At 37.5% G+C, this 25,088-nt stretch overlaps 1 protein-coding gene across 5 annotated transcripts in view; it reads right to left on the bottom strand.

Annotated features, from left to right (window-relative positions):
- The window catches only part of gpat4 (glycerol-3-phosphate acyltransferase 4), a 92,024-nt gene that overhangs the window by 19,889 nt on the left and 47,047 nt on the right, over nt 1–25,088 (bottom strand). For all 5 annotated transcript variants that reach the window (XM_066714544.1, XM_066714542.1, XM_066714543.1 and 2 more), the window contains 3 exons: nt 9,952–10,026; nt 8,901–8,990; nt 1,853–1,946 (listed from right to left, as the gene is read on the bottom strand). In XM_066714544.1, coding sequence (XP_066570641.1) covers nt 1,853–1,946; nt 8,901–8,990; nt 9,952–10,026 — 259 coding nt within the window. The remainder of the gene's footprint in view (nt 1–1,852; nt 1,947–8,900; nt 8,991–9,951; nt 10,027–25,088) is intronic.

Genomic DNA, 25,088 nt, shown 5'->3' with positions numbered 1-25,088 from the left:
TAATACTTCTTGCATTACTAGTACTCGTATTATTTTGATTTCCCATTTGTTCCCTTTCCCGTGGCCCTTGACTGTGACTTAACATCTTGTCTGCACTTAGCTTTTACAATCCAGGATGTAAGACCTCATTTATTGTATTCACTTGTATAAATTGGAACTTGTAAAATTTATTATGCTTTGAATTGCACTGTATTATGTATATTTGAATTTATAATGCTTTTTGCACTTTGTATTGCGCTTATATTTTGTAATTTGCCCTGGATAAGGGCGCATGCCAAGAAATAAATAAATATTATTATTCATATATATACAGACGGGTGACAAATTAAAGGAAAAAACAAATTGTCTCAGTAAGGTGTTGGGCCACCACAAGTTGCCAGAACAGCTTCAATGCGCCTTGTCACAGATTCTACGAGTCTATGGAACTCTACTGAAGGGATGGGACACCATTCTTCCAAAAGGTGTTTTGATGGTGGTGGAGAGCGCTGTCTAATAAGTCGGTCCAAAATCTCCTATAGGTGTTCAATTGGGTTGAGATCTGGTGACTGCGAAGGCCACAGCATATGATTCACATCATTTTCATACTCATCACACCATTCAGTGACCCCTCATGCCCTGTGGATGGGGGCATTGTCATCCTGAAAGAGACCACTCCCATCAGAATGTAAATGTTTCACCATAGGATAAAGGTGAATAACTTAATAAAAATAACTTTGTAATGACTTAGTGATATCCTTCCCTCTAATTTAACTGAAGTCATGTCTCAGTCATGGCGTGTATGGACTTATGGACGCACTTATTAAACCAGTCCTTAATGTTTTAGAAGGAAACCCAGATCTGCTGTATTTATTCATTAATTTAACTTGTAAATGGGCACGTTAACTAAATCGTGTTCACCATCAAACTGACTGTCTCTGCAGATTGTCCCTGCACACTATTCACAAAACGACAGCCTGAAACACCGTCCAGTTGTTCATAAAATATGAATAACATTGTCTGCTACCGATCCGATTATCATCCTTCAGTTTCCGATATTAACTGTAAGCAGTCATTGTCTCTGTACGTGGATATCACTCCATGCTGCTAATAAAACTGCAATTTCTTCGTGATCCCACACGGCACTTGAGATTATATCTTCCAACATAATGCAGCTGATCTCTTCCCTGTGTCTACAAGTCTAGCACACATCTTCGCTTCTGAAAGCAAATTATTTCCTTAGTGGGCGTGACAGATGCTTACGGACGCTTAAGCCAGAAGAAACACCCGTTTAAGCGTCCGGGGTGGAAACGGGGCATAAAGGGGACAAGTGGACTGAAGCTCCTGCCATTCGTGCCCCAATAATGACCCCAATTTCAAAGTCACTTAGATCCTTTCCTCTTGCCATCTTGATCCAAAATTGAGGTCAACTGGGCTTGCTCAGCATTTATATACATGCCACAGAGCATAATATAATGTTAATTGGTTAATTGTATCATGCAGTATAGCTCTTTGGAGGCATCTGCATTCGTTATGTTCCTCCACTCATTTATTCAGGTTTTTCCTTTAATTTGTAACCCATCTATATATCTCCCCTTATTTATAAAAAAAAGATATAATGCATTTTAATCTTTAATACCTCACATGAAAGGAAATATGGATTTGGAATGCTTCGAAAACAACCCTAATATTGAATATAAAAACCCTTACAAATATTCAATGTAATATTTTCATACTCCTGACTCTCTGGATTATAGCATTTAAATATTTTGCACTTGGAGTACTAGTAAGTGTACAAGATTCCTTCTCTCTGTTTCTAAGTTAGGCTAATCACCCATGATGCCAGCAATGGCTTTGTACTGAATGAAAGACTTACCATTGCGTAGCAGCCATCACTGGCCAAGATAATGACATCAATAGGAGAAGTGTGATTCGCAACACAGATTCCACCATTCTTCGGTTTGTTCTCACTGTCAACGACAAACGTCACGTGTTATTGACATTGCATCCAGCCACCATGTCTATACACTTTACATATTATAACACAATAGAACAGTCTTTTTGTCTACTAATCAAATCAAACTGCTTCTATTTAAGAGTTCCTTCGGCATGTTGAGAACACATTTCAAAGTGCTTTACGAACAGATGAGCAACAGATGATGCACTGTGACATACCTAAAATAGCAAGGTCAAAACCATTTTGTATCCAAAAATGGCTGGGTTATAAAGAATTTACATTGAAATAGATGGTCGATGATAATATGAAAATGGTTTTGAGAAAGGTATCGGGTTATAAGAGTGTGAATAGAGGTATGTCTATGGCAAGCCAAATTATCATTTAAAGATATCTCTAAATCATTTAAAGATATCTGCAAATGTTTCAAGATATCTTCAAATAATTCCAGATATCTTCACATATTTCAAGATATCTCTAAATCATTTAGAGATATCTGCAAATCATTTAAAGATATCTCATTTAAAAGTACATTTAGACCCCGTTCACACTTATTAAGCCGGCCCTCTACTGCCTCAAATTTAGGATGGCTTTTTTCAGACACCCCATTCAAACTTGCGGTTTTAGGAGTGCGTTCACATATGCGGGCGAAAAGCCGGCCTAAACAAAATGCATGCCGGGAATAAACAAATCTGCTCAAACACAGGTGTACAGTGCATCCGGAAAGTATTCACAGCACTTCACTTTTTCCACATTTTGTTATGTTACAGCCCTATTCCAAAATGGATTAAATTCATCATTTCCCTCAGAATTCTACAAACAATACCCCATAATGACAACGTGAAAGAAGTTTGTTTGAAATCTTTGCAAATTTATTAAAAATAAAAAACAAAAAAAAGCACATGTACATAAGTATTAACAGCCTTTGCCATGTCACTCAAAATTGAGCTCAGGTGCATCCTGTTTCCACTGATCATCCTTGAGATGTTTCTACAACTTGATTGGAGTCCACCTGTGGTAAATTCAGTTGATTGGACATGATTTGGAAAGGCACACACCTGTCTATATAATGTTCCACAGTTAATAGTGCATGTTAGAGCACAAACCAAGCTATGAATTCCAAGGAATTGTCTGTAGACCTCCGAGACAGGATTGTATCGAGGCACAGATCTGGGGAAGGGTACAGAAAAATGTCTGCAGCATTGAAGGTCCCAATGAGCACAGTGGCCTCCATCATCCGTAAATGGAAGAAGTTTGGAACCACCAGGAATCTTCCTAGAGCTGGCCGCCCGGCCAAACTGAGCGATCGGGGGAGAAGGGCCTTAGTCGGGGAGGTGACCAAGAACCCGATGGTCACTCTGACAGAGCTCCAGCGTGTCTCTGTGGAGAGAGGAGAACCTTCCAGAAGAACAACCATCTCTGCAGCACTCCACCAATCAGGCCTGTATGGTAGAGTGGCCAGACGGAAGCCACTCCTCAGTAAAAAGCACATGACCGCCTGCCTGGAGTTTGCCAAAAGGCACCTGAAGGACTCTCAGACCATGACAAATAAAATCCTCTGGTCTGATGAAACAAAGATTGAACTCTTTGGCCTAAATGGCAAGCGTCATGTCTGGAGGAAACCAGGCACTGCTCATCATCTGGCCAATACCATCCCTACAGTGAAGCATCATGCTCTGTGGATGTTTTTCAGTGGCAGGAACTGGGAGACTAGTCAGGATCGAGGGAAAGATGAATGCAGCAATGTACAGAGACATCCTTGATGAAAACCTGCTCCAGAGCGCTCTGGACCTCAGACTGGGGCGAAGGTTCATCTTCCAACAGGACAACAACCCTAAGCACACAGCCAGGATAACAAAGGAGTGGCTACAGGACAACTCTGTGAATGTCCTTGAGTGGCCCAGCCAGAGCCCAGACTTGAACCCGATTGAACATCTCTGGAGAGATCTGAAAATGGGTGTGCATAGACACTCCTCATCCAACCTGATGGAGTTTGAGAGGTCCTGCAAAGAAGAATGGGAGAAACTGGCCAGAAATAGGTGTGCCAAGCTTGTAGCATCACACTCAAAAAGACTTGAGGCTGTAATTGGTACCAAAGGTGCTTCAACAAAGTATTGAGCAAAGGCTGTGAATACTTATGTACATGTGCTTTTTTTTTGTTTTTTATTTTTAATAAATTTGCAAAGATTTCAAACAAACTTCTTTCATGTTGTCATTATGGGGTATTGTCTGTAGAATTTTAAGGAAAATAATGAATTTAATCCATTTTGGAATAAGGCTGTAACATAACAAAATGTGGAAAAAGTGAAGCGCTGTGAATACTTTCCGGAGGCACTGTATGCGTTGTATTTATAATCACAACTTATTAACATCGATTGGCTATTGTTCGGTTCTATATTTTATTTGAAAGTAATCTTTGTAGCCAAAGCTTTCTACAATAATTAAAAATGTGCTGGTTCAATGGGGAATCTAATTAATATATTTCCCTTTTCAAATGTCTATCTGCGGTTCTGCAAGTTTAAAAGTGCTGTTATACAATTCACCCGAAAGGGAAGCACCTTTATTAGGACATCTGCATTAAATCACAAGAAATTGTGTGTATTAGTATGCAATCGTATGCATAGAAAGCAGCCTCTGTGATGCGTATATAGTAGTAATATCCTCAGACAGCAGCGCTGTGCACTTCATGCGGTTTCTGTTTTAACTTTATCTTCCACATAGTAAACAGCGCTTTAATTTCTGCATCGTCCCGCCGGCATTTGTGATTGTACTGCTCAGCTCAATATAATCGCATTTCGGATAGCATAGTAAATAGCTGGTCTCGTATTAAAATGCACTGATTTGAATGGAAACCTGCTTCAGTTAAATTTATATCGTTTTAATGCAAAATTCCGATAATTAATAAAGTTATGGTCCCGTTCACAATTTCACAATGCAATTTCCACATGTAAAATGCATACTGTTAAATTTCAGACTTCAATCATACTTAGTACAAGAACAAACAATAGCAAGTTTACCAGCTACACACACTTATTTTAATCGACCGAGTAGTTTGAAACTATTTACATTATAACTAATTACTTAGCCTAGACTTTTATAATATATATATAAAGATGTGAGCTAGTGAAATGTATCAGTACATTTAAGGCTATAGATCGATACTGTGTGTCCTGCAGTGTGTGAGCTGTCTTGGTGCCCGTGTTTATTGGTGCCCTAGGCCGGCCTAAATCTCAAGTGTGAACGGGGTCTTAGAGATATCTCTAAATGATTTCCAGATATCTGTAAATCATTGAGAGATATCGGCAAATCATTTAGAGATATCTTCAAATGACTTCCTGTTCATGTAGAGATATCTTCAAATGACTTCCTGTATGTAGCCCATGATTATCACTTCCTGTTAACTTGATAATTCATTTCTATGTAACTGAATAAGGAAACAGGAAGTGATAATCTCAGCCAAAATACAGGAAGTCATTTGAAGATATATTGAAATGATTTGCAGATATCTCTAAATGAACAGGATGTCATTTGAAGATCTCTCTAAATGATTTGCAGATATCTCTAAATGAACAGGATGTTATTTGAAGATATCTCTAAATGATTTGCAGATATCTCTAAATGATTTAGAGATATCTTCAAATCATTTAGAGATATCTTTAAAAAGCACCTTATTTAGATATCTCAAAATCGTTTGCAGATATCTCTAAATCATTTATAGATATCTTTAAATGCATTTAGAGATATCTCTAAATGATAATTTGGCTTGCCATAATGTCAGATTATAATGAAGGAGAGAGGCAAGGCACATCATAGATTGTGTAAATAAGCATGTACATACATGATTAACAGTGGTGACTGATGTGCATAGGGGGGTATATTAGGCTAGATTAAACCAATAACGTAATACAGATGACATAATAGAACAGCTGAAGCCAATGTCATGTTGGGGAGAGGTTCCTGAAAAACACTGTGTAAATTAAAGCCTTAAGTCTATGGAAGAAAGGGGGATAGACACCTGCCAAAAATATTTGATAAACTTATTTCATAATAAGACATTAAGATTAAGATATCAGTCGTGTTCTCATTGCTGCCATCTCCCAACTTCTAACTAGTTAGGGGACATCGTGAGTCCACGCAATATATCCACTAGGGCTAGGCGATATATTGAGTTTATGCGATATATTCAAATATATTATTTTGGGCAAAATACAAAACAGTTGTATCACGAGTAGAGTGTTTGGAATGTGGGAGGAGTAACTGTCAATGTTTTTATGCACCCAATGACGTTGCTGGAAAATGCTTGTCAAGCTTTTTTCATGCAGCCAATCACCTCGGAAGAGGATAGAGCAAATGTGTCTCCTGTTGCTATCGCATAATTTGTGTTGATGTTAGTAAATGAGTAGTTTTTAATCAGGAAATGCAACTGCTTATAAAGTTGAATGTTTGTTTTACAATCATGGATTCGATCTTGATCTTGAATGTCACACTTGCTATATTAACCTTTTTAAAAGCAATGTAAGCGAATTAACAAAGTAACTGAAGTTACCTGGTGTTAATTAAATGTTTGAATTACACACTAAAAACAGAAGCAAATACTTTTTTATATATACCGGGTTTCCCACAGCACTATTAGGGTCGTGCGAGAAAAAAAGAACAAAAAGAAACTTTAAAGCACAAGTGCACGTTCCAACAGCTCTCGTTCGCTCCAGCTATACACAAAGCACACCGACAATAAGGCATTCAAGACAGAAAACAGGAGACACTTCTTCACACAGAGAGTTGTCACAATCTGGAACAAACTCCCCAGCGATGTGGTTGAAGCTGAAAATTTGGGAACATTTAAAATCAGACTGGATGGGATCCTTGGATCAGTGATATTAATCGACACCAAATGAGCATGATGGGTCGAATGGCCTCCTCTCGTTTGCAGACTTTCTTATGTTTCTTATGTATGTATACACCAATCAGCCATAACATTATGACCACCTGCCTAATATTGTGTAAGTCCCAAAACAGCCCTGACCCATCGTGGCATGGACTCCACTAGACCTCTGAAGGTGTGCTGTGGTATCTGGCACCAAGACGTTAGCAGCAGATCTTTTAAGTCTTGTAAGTTGCGAGGTGGGGCCTCCATGGATCGGACTTGTTTGTCCAGCACATCCCACAGATGCTCGATTGGATTGAGATCTGGGGAATTTGGAGGCCAAGTCAACACCTTAAACTCGTGATTCATCAGACCAGGCTACCTTCTTCCATTGCTCCGTGGTCCAGTTCTGATGCTCACATGCCCATTGTAGGCGCTTTCGGCAGTGGACAGGGGTCAGCATGGGCACACTGACTGATCTGTTGCTACACAGCCCCATACGCAACAAACTGTGATGCACTGTGTGTTCTGACACCTTTCTATCAGAACCAGCATTAACTTTTTCAGCAATTTGAGCTACAGTAGCTTGTCTGTTGGATTGGACCACATGGGCCAACCTTCGCTCCCCACGTGCATCAATGAGCCTTGGCCGCCCATGACCCTGTCGCCGGTTCACCGCTTTTCCTTCCTTGGACCACTTTTGATAGGTACTGACCACTGCAGACCGGGAACACCCCACAAGAGCTGCAGTTTTGGAGATGCTCTGACCCAGTCATATAGCCATCACAATTTGGCCCTTGTCAAAGTTGCTCAGATCCTTATGCTTGCCCATTTTTCCTGCTTCTACCACATGAACTTTGAGGACAAAATGTTCATTTGCTGCCTAATATATCCCACCCACTGACAGGTGCCATGATAACGAGATTATCAGTGTTATTCACTTCATCTGTCAGTCGTCATAATGTTATGGCTGATCGGTGAATGTGTATATTCTGTTGGCTTCATGATGTCTATTCCACAATCTTGAGTGTGTATTCCATGCTTTTTCGTTATTTAATATTTAATATTTGTTATTTTTATTTAATGCATTAATTTAAAGGCAGGTAAAACAAAAATCATATTTACCATGACAGCCTGGCAAGTGGTATTTGTTAGTTTTGCATATTTAATGATTAAAGAAAGACCTGTTTGAAATAATGTCTTTGGTCTTATTTTGTAGCTTGTTTGGAGAAAAACAAGAAATAGAAATATATATAGTGTATCGCCCAAACATTTTAAAAATATCTAGATATAATTTTTAGGTCCTATCCCCCAGCCCTAATATCCAACCAAATGTCACCCAAACATATCTGACCTAGTATGTGTTTGTGACCATGTGCTTTGATCCATTGCTGGCTGTAATGCATTATACCCTTGACATTCAGAGTCCTGATTTAGATATTTTTACAGCGCTGACAGGCCTTCAGAGGCATTGGAAGTTACTGGAGAAGTGAACAAAGCACTTTCCAGTGAACAAAACACAAATCTGCACTGAGCATGATCAAACTTTAGATCTAGTAGGCTACAATCTGTTTTCACAAACAGATAAGGTTGATGCCTAATCAATCTAAAATTCACTTTTTTTTCGGGCCAAAATCCCACTTGCTTTATTTCACCGATGCCCGGTACAATGTAATCAATCAAGCAAAATACATATAATCTGTGATGACCTAAAGTACTGTAGTGCCCTTGCTGATGCCCGATTCTGTTTTGTGAAGATAATCAACACCATAGTTCTCTTTTTTAACATTTGTAAGGTAAGTGTTGCTTTTCTCTCCTATTTCTAATATCCAAGTATTTTCAGCAGCAGCACTAAAATACTATAAAGCAATGATATTGCTCTGCCTTGCTTATTATTACTACCAACAGGTTACTGATTTAGAGGCAACTTCAAACACCAGGTCTGTTTTTCTAACTGGTGATGGCTTGGAAACAACATGCAGAATTTCAGTAGGAGTAAAGTGTGAAAAACTCTTCAGGGAAGAAGTATATTTTTGGCACTGACATTTTTTGGCTGAAAATATAAATTTCCCATATTTTTCTTTACATTCACAGTTCATTCCATACCTGTCATGATAGGTAATTATTGCAGTCAGGGCTCGTACACAGATCCGATAGCACATCAGATGCACTTTTTGACTAAGGAAGTTTTTCATCCTGCAGAAAACAAAAACGCATAATTTTAAGGTAGTGAAATAAAAAAAAAAAGAACATCAAGCAACGTCTTGTAAAATCTGGTAAAAGGTTTCAGAAACCAGGGCATCCAGCATAGCTAAGGTTTAGTTATTAACTGTGTCTGTCCACCCACCCACAAAAATTAAATAGAGAAAAAAAAAACTGAAACAGTCTGAAAGTCTGAAAATAGCCATGTGGATGAACACTATACTGAACAAATTAAAATTCCCATTTGTCAAATGTAATTCAACTTACAATACAAGAGAATAAAGCACAACCCCATGAAATCTGCACATATCCAGTAAAGGCAGGGATAGACAAGCAGAGCAAACTACATGGTAAATAAAGCATGACAGCTGGTCTGTTATAGTTAAGTAAAAATAATAATCCTTACACTTATATAAGATACTCAAAGCGCTTCATATGTTAGGGGGGTCCCACTTTCACCACCACCGATGTATAGCACCCACCTGGATGATGCGACGGCAGCCATAGTGCGCCAGTACGCTCACCACACATCAGCTACTCAGTGGGGAGGTGGGCAGAGAGATTAATGCCTGTAGTTGGAAATTTGGCCAGGACATCAGGGTCATACCCCTACACTTTTACGAGAAATGCCCTGGGATTTTTAGTGACCACAGAGAGTCAGGACCTTGGTTTTACGTCTCTTTCTAAGGATGACACTTATTCACAGCAGAGTGTCCCCATCACTGTACTGGGGCATTAGGATCCAAAAAGAGTGCCCCCTACAAGTCACACCAACACCTCTAAGCAGCAACCTTAGTTTTCCAAGGAGGTCTCCCATCTAAGTACTGGCCAGTCCCAGACCTGCTTAGCTTCAGTTGATTGCTAGGGTTGAGCTTCAGGATGGTATGGCTAATGACAAGATCATCTGTATCCATCTGTGATTGGAATTTAAACTGATGTATGCTCAGTAACGTACCTCCCATTGGGTAGAAATCCCACCATCGTTGTCAAAACCACTAGGAGACTTACTCCAGTGAAAGCAAGAGTTACTCTGCAAAAGAAAAGAAAAACAAATTAGCAAAAGGCACTACTGCTTTTTGTACAGTAGGAACCCAGGAACCTAGCACCAGTAAAAGTATTGGAAGTAGTATTGTTTTTTTAAATAATGTGGCACTGGACCGATTTCTTGTTATCAGGACACTTTTAAACCCACTGTTAAAGTACTTTAGTTTTAATTAAAATAGATCTATGTTTTGAACTGAAAGGTGAACTGTACAGATCAAGTCCAATTAATATACCCCCCAAACATTAGGTAGTAAACTCCAAAGAGAAGTCTAGTATGGTCTTAAGCTGTAATGCATTTAGTAGCTGCCCAAAGTAGAACATATAATCTGCAGTTTTATAATAACACCCACTCTTATTATTCAAGGACAACTCAAGGCCTGAAGGATGAAAACATCCTTTAAAGTATGGATGAATACTGTTCAGATAATATAATCTTAGAAAAATATGAACTTTCTTACAATCCTAAATGTATCCACTACGTTGTTCAAGTTTACATATAGTGGATTTTTTATGCATGCATTCATCCACCCAATGTGCAGTGCACAAACCTCATACACTGGATTTGTTGGAAATTAGGCAACCATACATGCCTGCAACAATATTCCATAAATATCATCAAGATGTCTACATATACTTTACCTATCATAGTGAAAATATTCATAATAGCGTTTATACTGTATGTTTACTATACAGCTGCATTGACAGCATGACACATTTGATGAAGGGTTTGCTACGACAACAGTGAATGGTTTACTCGAGAACTGCTGTTTTGCCGATATATTTTAACAAGAATACGTATGCTAACCTTATATAAACGAATAATGGCTGGCATTATATTTACACTTCTGTTGGATATACCCCGTCTGGAATAAGCTGTTTGTTCACTGGAGAGTGCATTCTCTCATATTAAAATTGAAAGGAACACAGCCCACCTTCTGTTTCGTGTAAAACCATATAAACTAATGCCAAATGCATCATGCATGGAAACATCCCCTTACATAGGATATATAGGCTGAATATACATCACGTTGTTGTGAGTACAAGTGACATTTACTCTATAGTAGGCACTACTCCCATGAAAGATCTGTTATAAGAAGGAAACCATTTTTAAGACATTAAAGTTGAGAACAATGAACAAAAGCAAGAGTAGAATAAACAAATGAGTGAATTAAACACATAGGCTAAGTCATGAAGAAATATGTAAAAAACATAACAAATGAACGCTGACACATTTCTGAACAAAACGTAATATAAAATGACATCCAATATCAACATTTTCTCTGTGCACTAACAATAGGCAACATTTTGTTTATTTGGATGTTGGGCACAACATCTAACTTGTTACATCCAGTGTACACCTGTATTGCAGTTATTTCCACTGTACTCTCAGAGCAGTGGAGGGGTGTAAATAACCCATGGAGCAGACCCTATGCAAACCTGTGCCGAACAGGCTCTTTACATTTTGCATTAACAGCGAGAGGCTTTAGACAACTTCAAAGTGGACTAAAATTTGAGGAGCGGAGAGACCATTTTCAGGTTGTTTTCTCACAGATATTTTCTTAATTTAATACAGCGAAAATGTGACCAATCCTACTGTATTGTTGGGCAGGATTAAATACAACTTTAACCAGTCGCTAATGGCAAACTACAAAACTGTACATCATGGCGTTTACATTACAAATTGAAGAAAATAGCATTTAACTCAAAATGAAACTGCAAGAAACTGAGTACAGCTGTGTAGTTTTCTAGAAGCGGCTGTGTGAAAGTTGCATTTTATTCCCTTTCTCCCAGAGCTAAGAGAAGGTTGTTCTGCGGTGCAAATCATGTTTGATTTAATACCATGAAAGTTTAGCAGCGCAATATCCATTTGCAGAAAAGCCACTAAGAGCAACTCACAGCACAAACATTTTTGTTTTTATCCTGCCCTGTATCTGTCTTATAAAACAGATTGGATCTGAAGTGCTTTGTAACGATGTAGAGTATTTGATTACACTGGAGGAAATGTGTCAGTTCTGGTTTTACTAATTAGCCATAAACCTGATAATTGCCAAAAGAGTTAATTTGCAAGTTTATGAATGAACCAAACAAAGGTGGAATACACTGACTGTAACTACCTAGTTATGGCAAGGGGCACAGTGTTTACTGGTTTTAATTTAAATCTGAGCTCTCAGTTAATTATCTAGTTATTTGACAATTAGACATGTAAAATGTTGTATTTGACGTTTAATTTTAATATAATTTGTTTAAACAAGATGCACTAGAATTATTATAAAGTAACCTAATATGTTAAACCTGTATTTCATTAATTATGTAATACCAGGGGTGTCAGAGATATGGCCTGTACAGAACTTTCGATGGGTCCAATTCGACCCAAAGGGTGATCTGAGAAAAGTTTATTTTAAAAGTTCTAAAAATACAAGAATGGAGATGGCGCATGTAGTCGTAGGCTGATGAGAGTGTGTGCTGTGGCATCAGAGGAGAACCATCTCGATCACCAGGCCGAGAGTTGCTGCTTTAATTACATCACCAGTGCTAGCAAGAAGACTTGAACTTGAAGATGACACCATGAGTTGCATGCCACCAAATATGTCAGGTCCATGGGATAACTCAGAACAGAAAAGGTAAACTAGCCACTATTAAAAAAAAAAAAATCTGCATCAAAGCCATACTCTGAGGGGGAGTTCATAAAAAAACGTGAATGCTGAAAGCAGCGGAACTGGTGTGCCCTGACAAAAGAAAGGCTTTTGCTAACATGAGCTTGTCATGAATAAAATCAGGGACCTTGCAGGAGATTTGAACAGCCAACTAAAAGACAAAGTGATTTGTTGCTTTCTCAATTGCAATTGATGATAGCAGTGACAGTGATGTGGCTAAATTGAGCCCTGGGTGTGAAATGGAGTTGCACTGTCAGCCTGGCCAAAGTTTTAACTTTTGTGACAGGGGGGGTGGGGGGGATTGTGGAGGGTTGGTAACGGTAAAAAATTGACAGCGGGGGGGCAGGCGTGGGGGGGGGTTGTGCAGTGGGTATGGGGGGGGGTTGCTGACCGTATTTTCGCAGAAGTGCGGAGCATTTCCCAACAACTCTCTTGCGGACCCAATTTTGAGAACCGCTGATCTACATTATCTACATAATCTATTGTGAATTGAAGAAAATTTACAGATAATCAATCTGATTGATTGATGGAGTTGGAACAGTGGTAGGAAAAGTGAATAGCTGAACAGTGTTACCAGTTTGCTGAGCACAGTAATGATGAACTGTTATTAATCTAATCTAAGAAATATTGTAATGCCAAATTAGAGTTAAATTCATATCTATCATATAAAAAGCCCCCTTTCAAATCCCATACTGTTCAAATTTGGAATGTAATTATTACTATGCTTTAATATTATAGTGTACGGTTGTTACTGCTAATGTTACCACACCACACATAGGATTTGCATAAATATTTTATAAATGTACAACCAGAATTAGATTTTCACTATTTTAATTTAATATTCACAGTTCACATATGTACAATTAAAAATATGCTCTATAATTTTGTATTTTTTAACACGAGCAAAATAAAATTATATAAATGTTACAGTTCAAAATATTTGCACTATTTTCAAATTTGAGTGTGTCCTTTGGAATAATACTGCTTTGTGCATTGTTTTTTGCAACAAAAAGTGAAGTTATTTCAAATTGAACAACACATGGTCTAAAATGTTATTTCCTTCACAAAAATAAATTGGACCTGAGCAGCCTGACAGCTGCAAAATAATTGTATTGCAAAGGGTTAGGGCCCAGAAAGATGTAGAATTTAGGTTTTGCCATACCACAGCATCCATGGTCTCCGCAAGCATAGGCTTAGTGTCAGGAAAGTCATCCTAGTAGTTATATAGCCTAGATCTTTTTCAATTGTTGCAGTCTTATGACCTGAGCAAAGTGTTAAATTAGTCTAATTGGGATAGGTTCATTATATCGAGCAGGTGGAATGAGATCTAGAGCTGATCCCCGATTTAGAAATTTCCAGTTAGTGACGGAATACTCCATCAGCTGCAGGGACTGGAATGTGACACCATGCTCAGCTGGGAAAAAACTGAACTCATCTGTCTGATTTAATGTGCAGGACTGGACTGGTTTACTGAGCGAGTAGCTGCTATCAGGAGCTTCCAGAAAGAGAAGTGAAAATCTAATAAACTTTTTACACCATTGAAGGTACACAGTGCCTATAAAAAGTTTACACCACCTTTTCGAAATTGTCATCTTTGTTGCCTTGATTGCCTGAATTAAATTGAATTAAAATATTCCGTTTTTTTTTAAATCTCATCTTATCTACATATTATACCACAGAACTTCCAACTGAAAAAAAAATCTATAAATTTCTGTATTATTTTAATGAAACATTAAACCTGAAATAGCTTAGTTGGATGAGTGTCTACACCCCTTCAACAGTAATCCTAAACAGAAATTTCATCTGCGTTGTAAAACAGCCATTTGAAGATTGTTTAAAGGAGTAAGCTATATGATAAATATAAGCAGTTCAGCATGTTAAATACATTTTAAATGATTGTAGTTTCAAAGCTATTAGATTCATAGCTTTTCCCTGGAAGAATTCATGAGAGCATATTGCATTTGACCTTACAGGAAGGTCAAAGGTAATCAGAAAGGGTATTTTCTGATAGATCATTCATGGGTTCTAAAATGTGTTCCAGTTAAGCAGAAAGGAGAACACTTCCCTACTTCCTGTATTATAAATAGTTTTACCAATAACACTAATGTTAGCAAAAATATATAATTATACTTTTTATTTTCAATGCTATTTTCGGAATGAGATGTAAAATTTTTTGATACAGCCCTGTGCTCTAAAGGACTATTTTAAGATATGCATGAAGTTTGGACTTGTGTGCTAGTGCGCATGCGAGGACCCCTGTGGTGGCCTGTTGAGCCTGATCAAATGGCAGTGTAAACGCAACACCAATGATCGTGATCAGAAATGGCAGTGAAAATGCACCTATTAGCCTATCTACACTCTTTAGTGCAATATAAAATATTTTAAGCACTGATTGACCTTTAAGGGGAGGATAAAGGTCAAGATTAAGGTACATGGACTATTTTAGAAGTTCAGATATGATGTGCATTACAAACCTGGAGTTAGATAGCAGCTTTAAGCCTTGCTTCTAGGGAGGAAAAAAAAAAAAAAAAAAAAAAAAAAAAGTTTAATACTCAGTGAATTTGACCTAGAAGGAAAGGTCAAAGGTCAAACCCAGGGTCAAATTTTAAAAAGCCCATATATGGTTTCTTATGTGTTCCATATAGACCTTGGGTCTATCTCCTCTCTGTGAGGTGTTATAGAGCAAAAAGTGGTAAAATCATGCAAGAAAGAATTGACCTTCGAACCATAAAGGAAGGCCCAAAGTTTAAACTTTTTTCAAAAGAACACATTTGGGCCCATATGACATGATTCATGATGACTGATGGATTTTGCAAACTAAGCCTGAAATGCAAGAAAATCCGATTCGACACAGGAGAGGTCAGGGTACATGTTGAAGGTCATGCATGGATACAGCCCATGTCAGTAACAAGAATAACTAGAATGGAGAGTTTATGACACTGTATTAAAGCATAGCTGCTGAATTCAACCAGTAAAATAGTATAGAATGAAAACAGTGCTTATGTTAAGCTATTTTAAGCTTTTAAACTAATTGCTGCAATGAGTTGTATCCTTAATTTGCATTATATCAGTTTTCAGACAGTATTCAGTTTGAGCATGATGCAGAGGTCAAAGGCCACAGTAAACAACATTATTGGATAGACTATATTATAATATATACGACTTCCTATCTGTGTTCTTTAAGAGTCAGTATTCCTATCTGCATTTCTAACAGCACAATAAGCTATGAAAAATAGTTTTTTTAACAGAGGTCAAAGGTGAAGGGCAAAGATATTTAAACTTTAGTAAACCAACGGTGCTCTTTCAGTGCCTTCCTTCTATGTGAAATTTTGACTTTCCTGCCTCTGGATACAAGTTTGACTTAGATGGAGAGGTCAAATGTCACAAAAAGGACATTCTTAGATGGCACATATGACTTCCTATATGTATCCACTAGCAATAGTGACTCTCTCTACTCTGTAAGCAGTTATAAGGCAAAAAAACATGTAATTAATCTTAGAACCCTAAAGGAAAGGTCAAAGTTTAAACTTTCCTACCCCAGGCCAAAAGAACACGTGGCCTGCTTTATATGTGGCATGGTGCCTGTTGTGGCATTTACAGTGCTTTCACACTAAAATCCTACAATTTCATGCTTGACCATGAAAGAGAAGTCATAGGTAAAGTTGAAGGATATCCATGGATAGAGGCTATGTGGTTTCCTATATGTTATATAGATAACATCATCGTATCTGACACACGAAAGGCATTAAAAGTAAAACAAATTTGCAATATCGCATGATCCATAGCTCTGAGAGGGAAACAGATGGCATTTTTGGAAACTACATACATTTGGATTTCCTATTAGTGTTCAATAGTATGTTTAAACATAATAGCATACTAGAAGGCGTAATGAGATGTTCAATATGTGATGGCACCTTGCAGCAGAGTCAAGATAATGTCTTTCATCCCAGGAAGGTCACAGGTCATGACGGCTAGAGTGATTCAATAGAGCACCTAAGGTTTCCTATAAGCACTCAATAAGTACTATGACTATAACCTTTAGTTATAAACTGCTTTCATGTTTTAAAGCATGTGGCATGGAGGTCCAAAAGCAGACCACACAACCACAATAGAAACAATAGCAGATTATTCGGGACATAGCTATCGGTTTGCACTGAGTTTGGTATGGAACAGAGCAAAACTGTAGGAAGAGATACATTTACATTTTGGTGCGCAAAGAAACCATAAGCTACTGTCCATTTTAAAACGCACAGAATAATAATAAGCAGAAAAATGAAGAAACCGAGAAAGAACAAGATTTGTGATTTAGAATGCAGATAATTGGCTCAGGTGTAAGCAATGGCCACCCCTGTTAAATTGTAGTAACCATGAACACGAAGGAGCTTTCAAAAGTACTCCTGGACAAAGTTGTTGAAAAGCAGAGATCAGAGGAGGGGTATAAAAAAAATTAAATAAAAAAAATCAAATCCAAAGCCTTGAATATCCCTTGGAGCATGATGTATGACAGGGGTGGCCAATCCTGGAGAGTCAGTGCCTTCTGATTTTTGTTTTATCCAAATCGTTACCTGCTTAATCAAGCTAATATTTGGCTTAATTAGTCACAATATCCATATTTTCAAGGTATCCAATGATTGATAATTTAGACCTTTTAAAACCTGTAGGATTGTGGATCTCCAGGAACAGGGTTCGACACCCCTGGTGTATGGCATTATCAAGACCCTGCTTAAAGCAGGAGGCCTCACGGTATGGGTGCGATTCTCCTATCAAACAGCTGAACTGAGTTGAGCCGGAACCAAACTGTGAAACAATGGCCTTGTGAATCTACAATGCAAATATTTGCTTTGTTTATTAATTACTGATTAAGCACTTACCTACACAAATATTTCAATACACAGTGGCTCTCAAATGTATTGACCCCCTTGGACTTTTCCACATATTGTTACAACAAAGTCAGAATGGATTTAAATCAGGAGTTTTTGCCACTGATCAATAATGTCAAAGAGAAATATATAATCAGTAAATTGTTTTAAATTAATTGAAAGCGTAAGTAACCAGCCCCTTTGCTATGAAACACCTGATTGAGCTGTGGTGAAACAAATTTTCTTTAGAAGTCATGGAATTAGTTGAATGGAGTCCACCTCTGTGCAATTAAGGTGTGCCACATGACTTCAGGTTAAATACACCCCTTTCTGGAAGGTCCCACAGTTGGTTAGTACAATTCCTTACAAAAAGCACATCATGAAGACAAAGGAACATTCAAAGCAAATCCAGAATAAGGTTCTTCAAAAGCACCAGGGTATAAGAACATTTCCCCCAAACTGAATATCCCCCGAAGCGCAGTAAAGTCCATTATTAACGGAGAGAATATGGCACTGTGAATCTGCCTAGATCAGGCCGTCCTCAAAAAACAAGTATCTGTGCGAGAAGGGCCCTAGTCAGGGAGGCCACCAAAAGGCCTATGGCAACACTAAATGAGTTACAGTTTTCCATGGCTGAGCTGGAAGACACTGTGCATATTGCAACAATAGCCCAGGTGCTTCACAAAAGTGGCCTTCATGGGAGAATGGCAAACCGAAAGATTTTGTAGAAAAAAGAAAAAAAAAAAAAAAAGATTTGCCAGAATGTCATGTGGGAGACCAAGACCAAGTGGAAGATTATTTTCTTTTTGAGCTTTTTGGCCTCAACGTTTGGCACAAGCCTAACACGGCTGGTGGTGGCATCATCATGTTATGGGGATGCTTCTCTGTGTCAGGGCCTGGAAACCTTGTAAAGATAGAGGGCAAAATGGATGCAGCAAAGTACAGCAGGTTTTCTTCCAGGATTTCTCTGAAGTTTGCAAGAGACCTGGGACTTGGGAGAAGATTAATTTTCCAACAGGACAATGACCCCAAACATACAGACAAAGTCACACTGGAATGGCTTAAAAACAAAAAGGTCAATGTCCTGGAGCGGCACAGTCAAGACACGGACATCAATCCAATGGAGAATGTGGAAAAAGTTGAAAATTGCTGTTCACCAAAAGGTCCCCATCCAACTTGATGGAGCTTGAGCAAATTTGCCACGAAGAATGGGCAAAAATTGCTGCGTACAGATGTGCAAAGCTGGTAAAGTCCAATTAGTGTGTAATTAGAGATAAGGTAGAGACTTATCCACATAGACTCATGGATGTAATTGCTTCCAAAGGTGCCTCTACCAAATATTGACTGAAGGGGGCGATTACTTATGCATTCAATTATTGTCCATTTTGTCACTGTACAACATCACACAATACAAATAAAAAATAAATAACCTAGGGCTGGGTGATATGACCTATGCATACACCTATTTCTTGTTTAAGTCTTTCTTTAATCATTAAATATACAAAACTAAAATACCACATGCAAGGCTGTCATTAAATGTTTGTTTTACCTGACTTGCATTATACCTGTGTATATAAAATAAATACAAAAATGCTTCTAGTATTCCTGTGAAAACAATGTGCAAAGCAACAAATACTTGATGTCAAACTACATTTTGACGGAAAAGCACAGAATATACTCAAGCCTGCAGAATAGACCATGGAAGACCACAGAATGCAACACAGTACAGCACATGTGTCGCGTGATTACAATTACTTGTGTTATTGTAACACAAGCAATAGTAATCACGCAATGGTATTATATATGTATCTTTATGTGTTATCTATCTACATATTTAGAAATAGTTAGATTAATAGTAATCACGCAACACATGCACTGTAAAATAGTACAGATGCACATCCAGGTTTACAGTGGTGTATTTAACATGCTTCCTTGCTAGACAGGTACATTTTGTCGCTATGATGGTCAAGTTTCGATTTGAAGTTCTGCTTACAGCACTGTATAATGTGACAATACAAAATATTATTATAAACATTGGTTGTACCACTTAATCTAAATAAAAATTAAACATTCTGTATTTTTTAACATTGCTTTCCAATTTATAAAAATGCGAACTATTATACTTAATTTGTATACAAATTATATCTAAATCGTGTGATCGCGTATTGTGAGGGTGCTTGTAGATCTGGTTTAGCTGTGGTGAATGAGAGCATAGGATGATAATATGCGCTTGTGCTTTAAAGTTTATTTTGGTAATTTTTTTCCCCTGTCTTGAATAGCGCTTATATTTATATATGTGTGTATATATTTGTCAACACAAATGATTCGATAGTAACACGAGTCCTTCTTGCACATTACTTTTATAAATTAAGATGATTAGCTGAATAAAAATTACTGATAAGTGTCTTCTGCAAGTGATTTAACACATACATATTGACAAGCATTTCTTGCAAAGTTACTCCTCCCACATTCCATTGGTTCTGCAGCTCTACATAGTACCTTAAAAAACTGGATACACGCGATAAGCATTTTGCAATTCGCCCAAAATAATATACAGAGTATATCACAAAAAAAACAATATATCGCTCAGCCCTAAAATAACCCCTCTGTGTATTATGTTTACCTATGACTGTAACAGAACCAGATCATCATGATTTTCCAACCTCTCACCTAGACTGACGATCCTACATAGGAATTGCCATTTTCTTTCACGGTCACATACATAATGCTTCTCAGCACCAAGTCTGCATGTTCATAATTTGTGGCGACAATCACTCTGCTCATCATTTTCTATATTGTAAATGCAAGCCCAACATGTCAAACAATACCAAGCTGGCACCTTGCCATACCAGCACAGCTTGGGTACGATAGCACGATACTTTTATAAATTAAGATGATTAGCTGAATAAAAATTACTGATAAGTGTCTTCTGCAAGTGATTTACCACATACATATTGACAAGCATTTCTTGCAAAGTTACTCCTCCCACATTCCATTGGTTCTGCAGCTCTACATAGTACCTTAAAAAACTGGATACACGCGATAAGCATTTTGCAATTCGCCCAAAATAATATACAGAGTATATCACAAAAAAAACAATATATCGCTCAGCCCTAAAATAACCCCTCTGTGTATTATGTTTACCTATGACTGTAACAGAACCAGATCATCATGATTTTCCAACCTCTCACCTAGACTGACGATCCTACATAGGAATTGCCATTTTCTTTCACGGTCACATACATAATGCTTCTCAGCACCAAGTCTGCATGTTCATAATTTGTGGCGACAATCACTCTGCTCATCATTTTCTATATTGTAAATGCAAGCCCAACATGTCAAACAATACCAAGCTGGCACCTTGCCATACCAGCACAGCTTGGGTACGATAGCACGATAACGCAGCACAAGAGCTCAATGGCAACTTTGCAAGAGCTATACACTTTTGTGGCCAAGACTGTTCGCATGCACACTTTGACAATATCCCAAGCATTCCACCAATCTGGACCATATGATAGGGTGGCAAGAAGGAAGCCATTACTCAAAAAAGCCCATCAGAAACACTCTGATTACTGAGATTATGTAGCCATGTGCTCTTATTAAACTAAAATGTAACTTCATGGCCTAAATGCAAAGCTTTCTTTGGTGCAAACCCATCACAGTGCATCATCAAAAGAACACGATCCCTACTGTTAAGCATGGTGTGGGCAGCATCATGTTATGGGGATGTTTCTCATCGGCAGACTGGGGCACTTGTTCAGACAGAAGTGAAAATAATTGGAGCAGAGTACAGATAAGTCATTGAGGAAAACTTGTTGCCCCTTGCAAGAAAGCTGAAAATGTGACGCTGTCCACCTTGCAGAATGACAACAATCCAAAGCACACTCGCTTTGGAAAAAAAAAAAGAAAAAAAAAAAGTCTTACCCAAGGGGAGAGTGCATGCGCGACTGGAGTAGTCAGGTGGAATTTCATTAGGTCAGAGTCTTGCTTCAAATTACATGTTTTTTTCAGCTAGTATTCAGCTAACTAAAATTGTACAATTTACATCTAAAACTTTGTTATTTTATGTATTTTTTTCTTGTTGAGATTTTGAACCTTGTCATTTGGTCAGGAGTTGATCAAATAAAATGGACACACGTCTTAAGAACAAGCAACCAGACCCAATCAATCAACTCACTCTACTAACTGACAATGCAAACAAAACTAAAGACCCTAAAGAAGAAACGCAATAAAAACTAAAAAAGATGTGAAGACCTTAACTCTGATCTGCACGAGCAAGGCTTCTGGACTTGATTCCCAAGAATCTAAAAATCACGATCCTTGAAACAAAACTACAAAATGCCATTGATGAAATCGACCAGCTTGAAAATCGCTCACGTCAAAAATCTAAGAATTATCAATCTACCTGACAATATAAAAAAACAACATGACCACCTACCTGATTTCTATGATTGCCAACAAATTCACCATTCAACTGAAAGAATCAGACATCGTAAGGGCTCACAGAGTTAGGCACAAAGACAAAACCTGCTAATTCTCCCTATATGACTGGGTTAAAACTACACCACTTCCACAAAAAGTTCAACATTTTAAAATCCCTGCAATCAGCTGGGGAGCAGATAGTCCCCGATCGGTCTACTAGACTAAGAAAAGACCGGGGTTCTTTTTGGCCTCCCAGAAGCCAGCTGGAAAGAACTGGCATCAAATCTCAAATTCGGCTTCCAGCATATCGTATGGATTTGTGATGGAAATCATGCAAAACAGTTTAAAACTCTGCAAAGAAGCATACTCAATTCCTGAAATCCAAACATCCTAAAATTATATGAATAACTTGTCATTTTTTGGGATGCAATTTCACTCACTCGTCACCTCCCAGGACAATAAGTAAAAATATTATGATCCAAGAAGTATCCTGGAGAGTGAGTTGGCCAGACATACTGTAAATGTAAATAGTTTTTTCAAGCATGTAGACCTAGATATTTTTCATTAGTTTCGGTATGTCTTAACAAGGGTGTTTACACTTATTCTAGTAATTATAACAATCTGATCAATCCTAAACAGAATACTTTCACAACAAAATCCAATTTGTTACTTGGAATGTAAATTAATTGCATGACGGTACAAAAAAAAAAAAAATCTTGATCACTTCAAAAAACGTTTATTCAAGAATTACACTTTAAAAAAGGAGAAATAGAACATTTAAAAAAATGGGTGGGGGAAGCGTTTGCTTCCACATATGCACTAATAGTTTAGGAGTTGGAATTCCCAAACAGAAACACACCTTTTATGTTAATATCTCAACATACAGATGTAGAAGGAAGATACTTACATTTTCAGTTGTTACTTACAGTGAAAAATAGTGTAATTAGTCTTTACATTTCACCTCATTCAAATTTGTCATTTTTAAAATTGCAGAATAATATAGACAGTTGAAACTGGTACTATTAAGCCCCATTCGCACTGAAATGTCGGCAAATTGCCGGTAATGTTTGCCTGCTTTTTTCGTGTTGCCCCCATTCACACTGGGTTTGAATGCCGGAAAATTGCCGGCAAGGATCCATTCAACAGAAAACAGATTGCCGGCAAGAGCACTGTAGCCATGGGAATGAGACGCTACAGAAGCCTGTGGAGAGACAGACCGATATTCTGGACATGTTTGTACAAGTTCAATCATTTCCCCACTTAAAGGTATGGCAGTAGTAGTAAAATACTCTGAGATGGATATTTAGGAAACGTCACACTACTGTGTTATTGTATATTTTTATATAGGCAAAACAATCACCATTCGGCAGCGCAATGCTGATTATGATATTTACAAAATATAGTAGCCTACTGTTGTGTTCAATAACTGCATACAGTTTGTATAAATAGACAGTTGGATTCGGTCACTATTCTATGTTGTCATAGAATCTGAAAATGAATTGCTTTGCTGGTCAGATCTGTGCACATTCTGCACAATGCCCTTATCCAGGGCGACTTACAAATAAGAGCAATACAAAGTTCAAAATACAGTACAGTTCAAAGCATAATGCAATTTACAAATTCAAATTTACAGACGTGTATAGGAAATATACAGTAAACAATACAATGTAGTCATATGTATTTGTTATTGTACGCGTTATGCTGCCATTTTTTATATGCACTAATCATGTAAAATGAAAATATCCAGTGTTTTATTAATACAAAACCGAGCTCACTTGATTATTGCCTGTATAGAGATATTATATTTTGTATGACTTATTGGTATATAATGTGTGACAATAGTTAGCATTGCATATGCCAACCTGTTGGTTCATCAATAACACTCTGCTGCGACTATATCAACTATATATATGCGATATATATATTTTCAACCTCCACAATTTCTTATGACCAGGTCCGTTTCTCGTTACAGTCACAAGTTCTTGTTTAAAGGTGGCTTAAACTTGTCAGGTTGTGGTCGCAAAAATACGCCCCTATTCTGATTGGTTACGGCAGTTAGCTGACACACTGCATCGACACGCAAGGACTTCATTGCCAGCCAATTCAGCATCATTTTCCTGTCCCATTCACACAGACCTTGCCGGGAACAAAATGCCGGCAAATTGTTGGCATATGTTTCAGTGAGAATGGGGTTTTATACTGGGAGGAGATGTAAACCACACTTTTGGTAAACTAGATAGATTTGGCCAAAATGTTAACATGTCCAATCCCAGTAGAGCCCCATGTTCTTTCATGGAAAAAAAAAAAAAAGTTTCTGATGGAGACTTTAATACCCCAACTACAAAAGACAACACATTCTATTATCACCCTCATAATACTTATAAGACTTGGTTATCTCTTTACGTTATATCCAATTCTGCTTTAAGCACCTTGTTAAATTCTAAAATTAATTATATTTTAATTTCAGTCCATGTCCCAGTGACGTGCACTATTACACCTACTGACAAACTCTCACAAAGGATATAAAGTACCTCCTGGATACTGATTTGATCAAATATATAAATAACCATGTCAGTTTTATACTACAAATGTTAATTATGAAGATGTAAACAAACCTGATGTTCATATTGTATGGGACACTTTTAAAGTACATCTAAGAGGCATAATTATCTTATACACCAAAAAAAAAAAACCACTGAATTACAACAGAAAATAAAAATAGAAAATGTCTTCATCCTAGAAACAAAATCATAAAAACCTATTGAAAAATACTGATTAAATCAATAATTCGATTGAAATTAGAGCATGATCATTTTCTACTACAAAGAGCTAACAGTTACAAATGTAACTAATAAAATCAGGAACACTGCTTTGTTCTAATACTAAACTTAGAATCTTAAAGCCCCCAATTATTATTAAAGACCCTAAAACTAACTTGTTAATAAGAAATAAAATTATAAAACAGGAATTTTAAATTTTACGAAAATGTATATAAATCTCAGAAGGAAATTTTGATCTTCCTCCCTTTTTAAATTCAGTTGACCTCAAACAATTAAATTAGACTAATTAACTCTCAACTAATTAAATGAACCATGTATCTGTTAAACAACCAG

Source organism: Amia ocellicauda, chromosome 9, assembly GCF_036373705.1.
Source record: "Amia ocellicauda isolate fAmiCal2 chromosome 9, fAmiCal2.hap1, whole genome shotgun sequence".
In the NCBI taxonomy this organism is placed as follows: domain Eukaryota; kingdom Metazoa; phylum Chordata; class Actinopteri; order Amiiformes; family Amiidae; genus Amia; species Amia ocellicauda.
The sequence above is the reverse complement of the archived record's forward strand: the minus strand, read 5'-3'. Positions and strand labels throughout refer to the sequence as shown.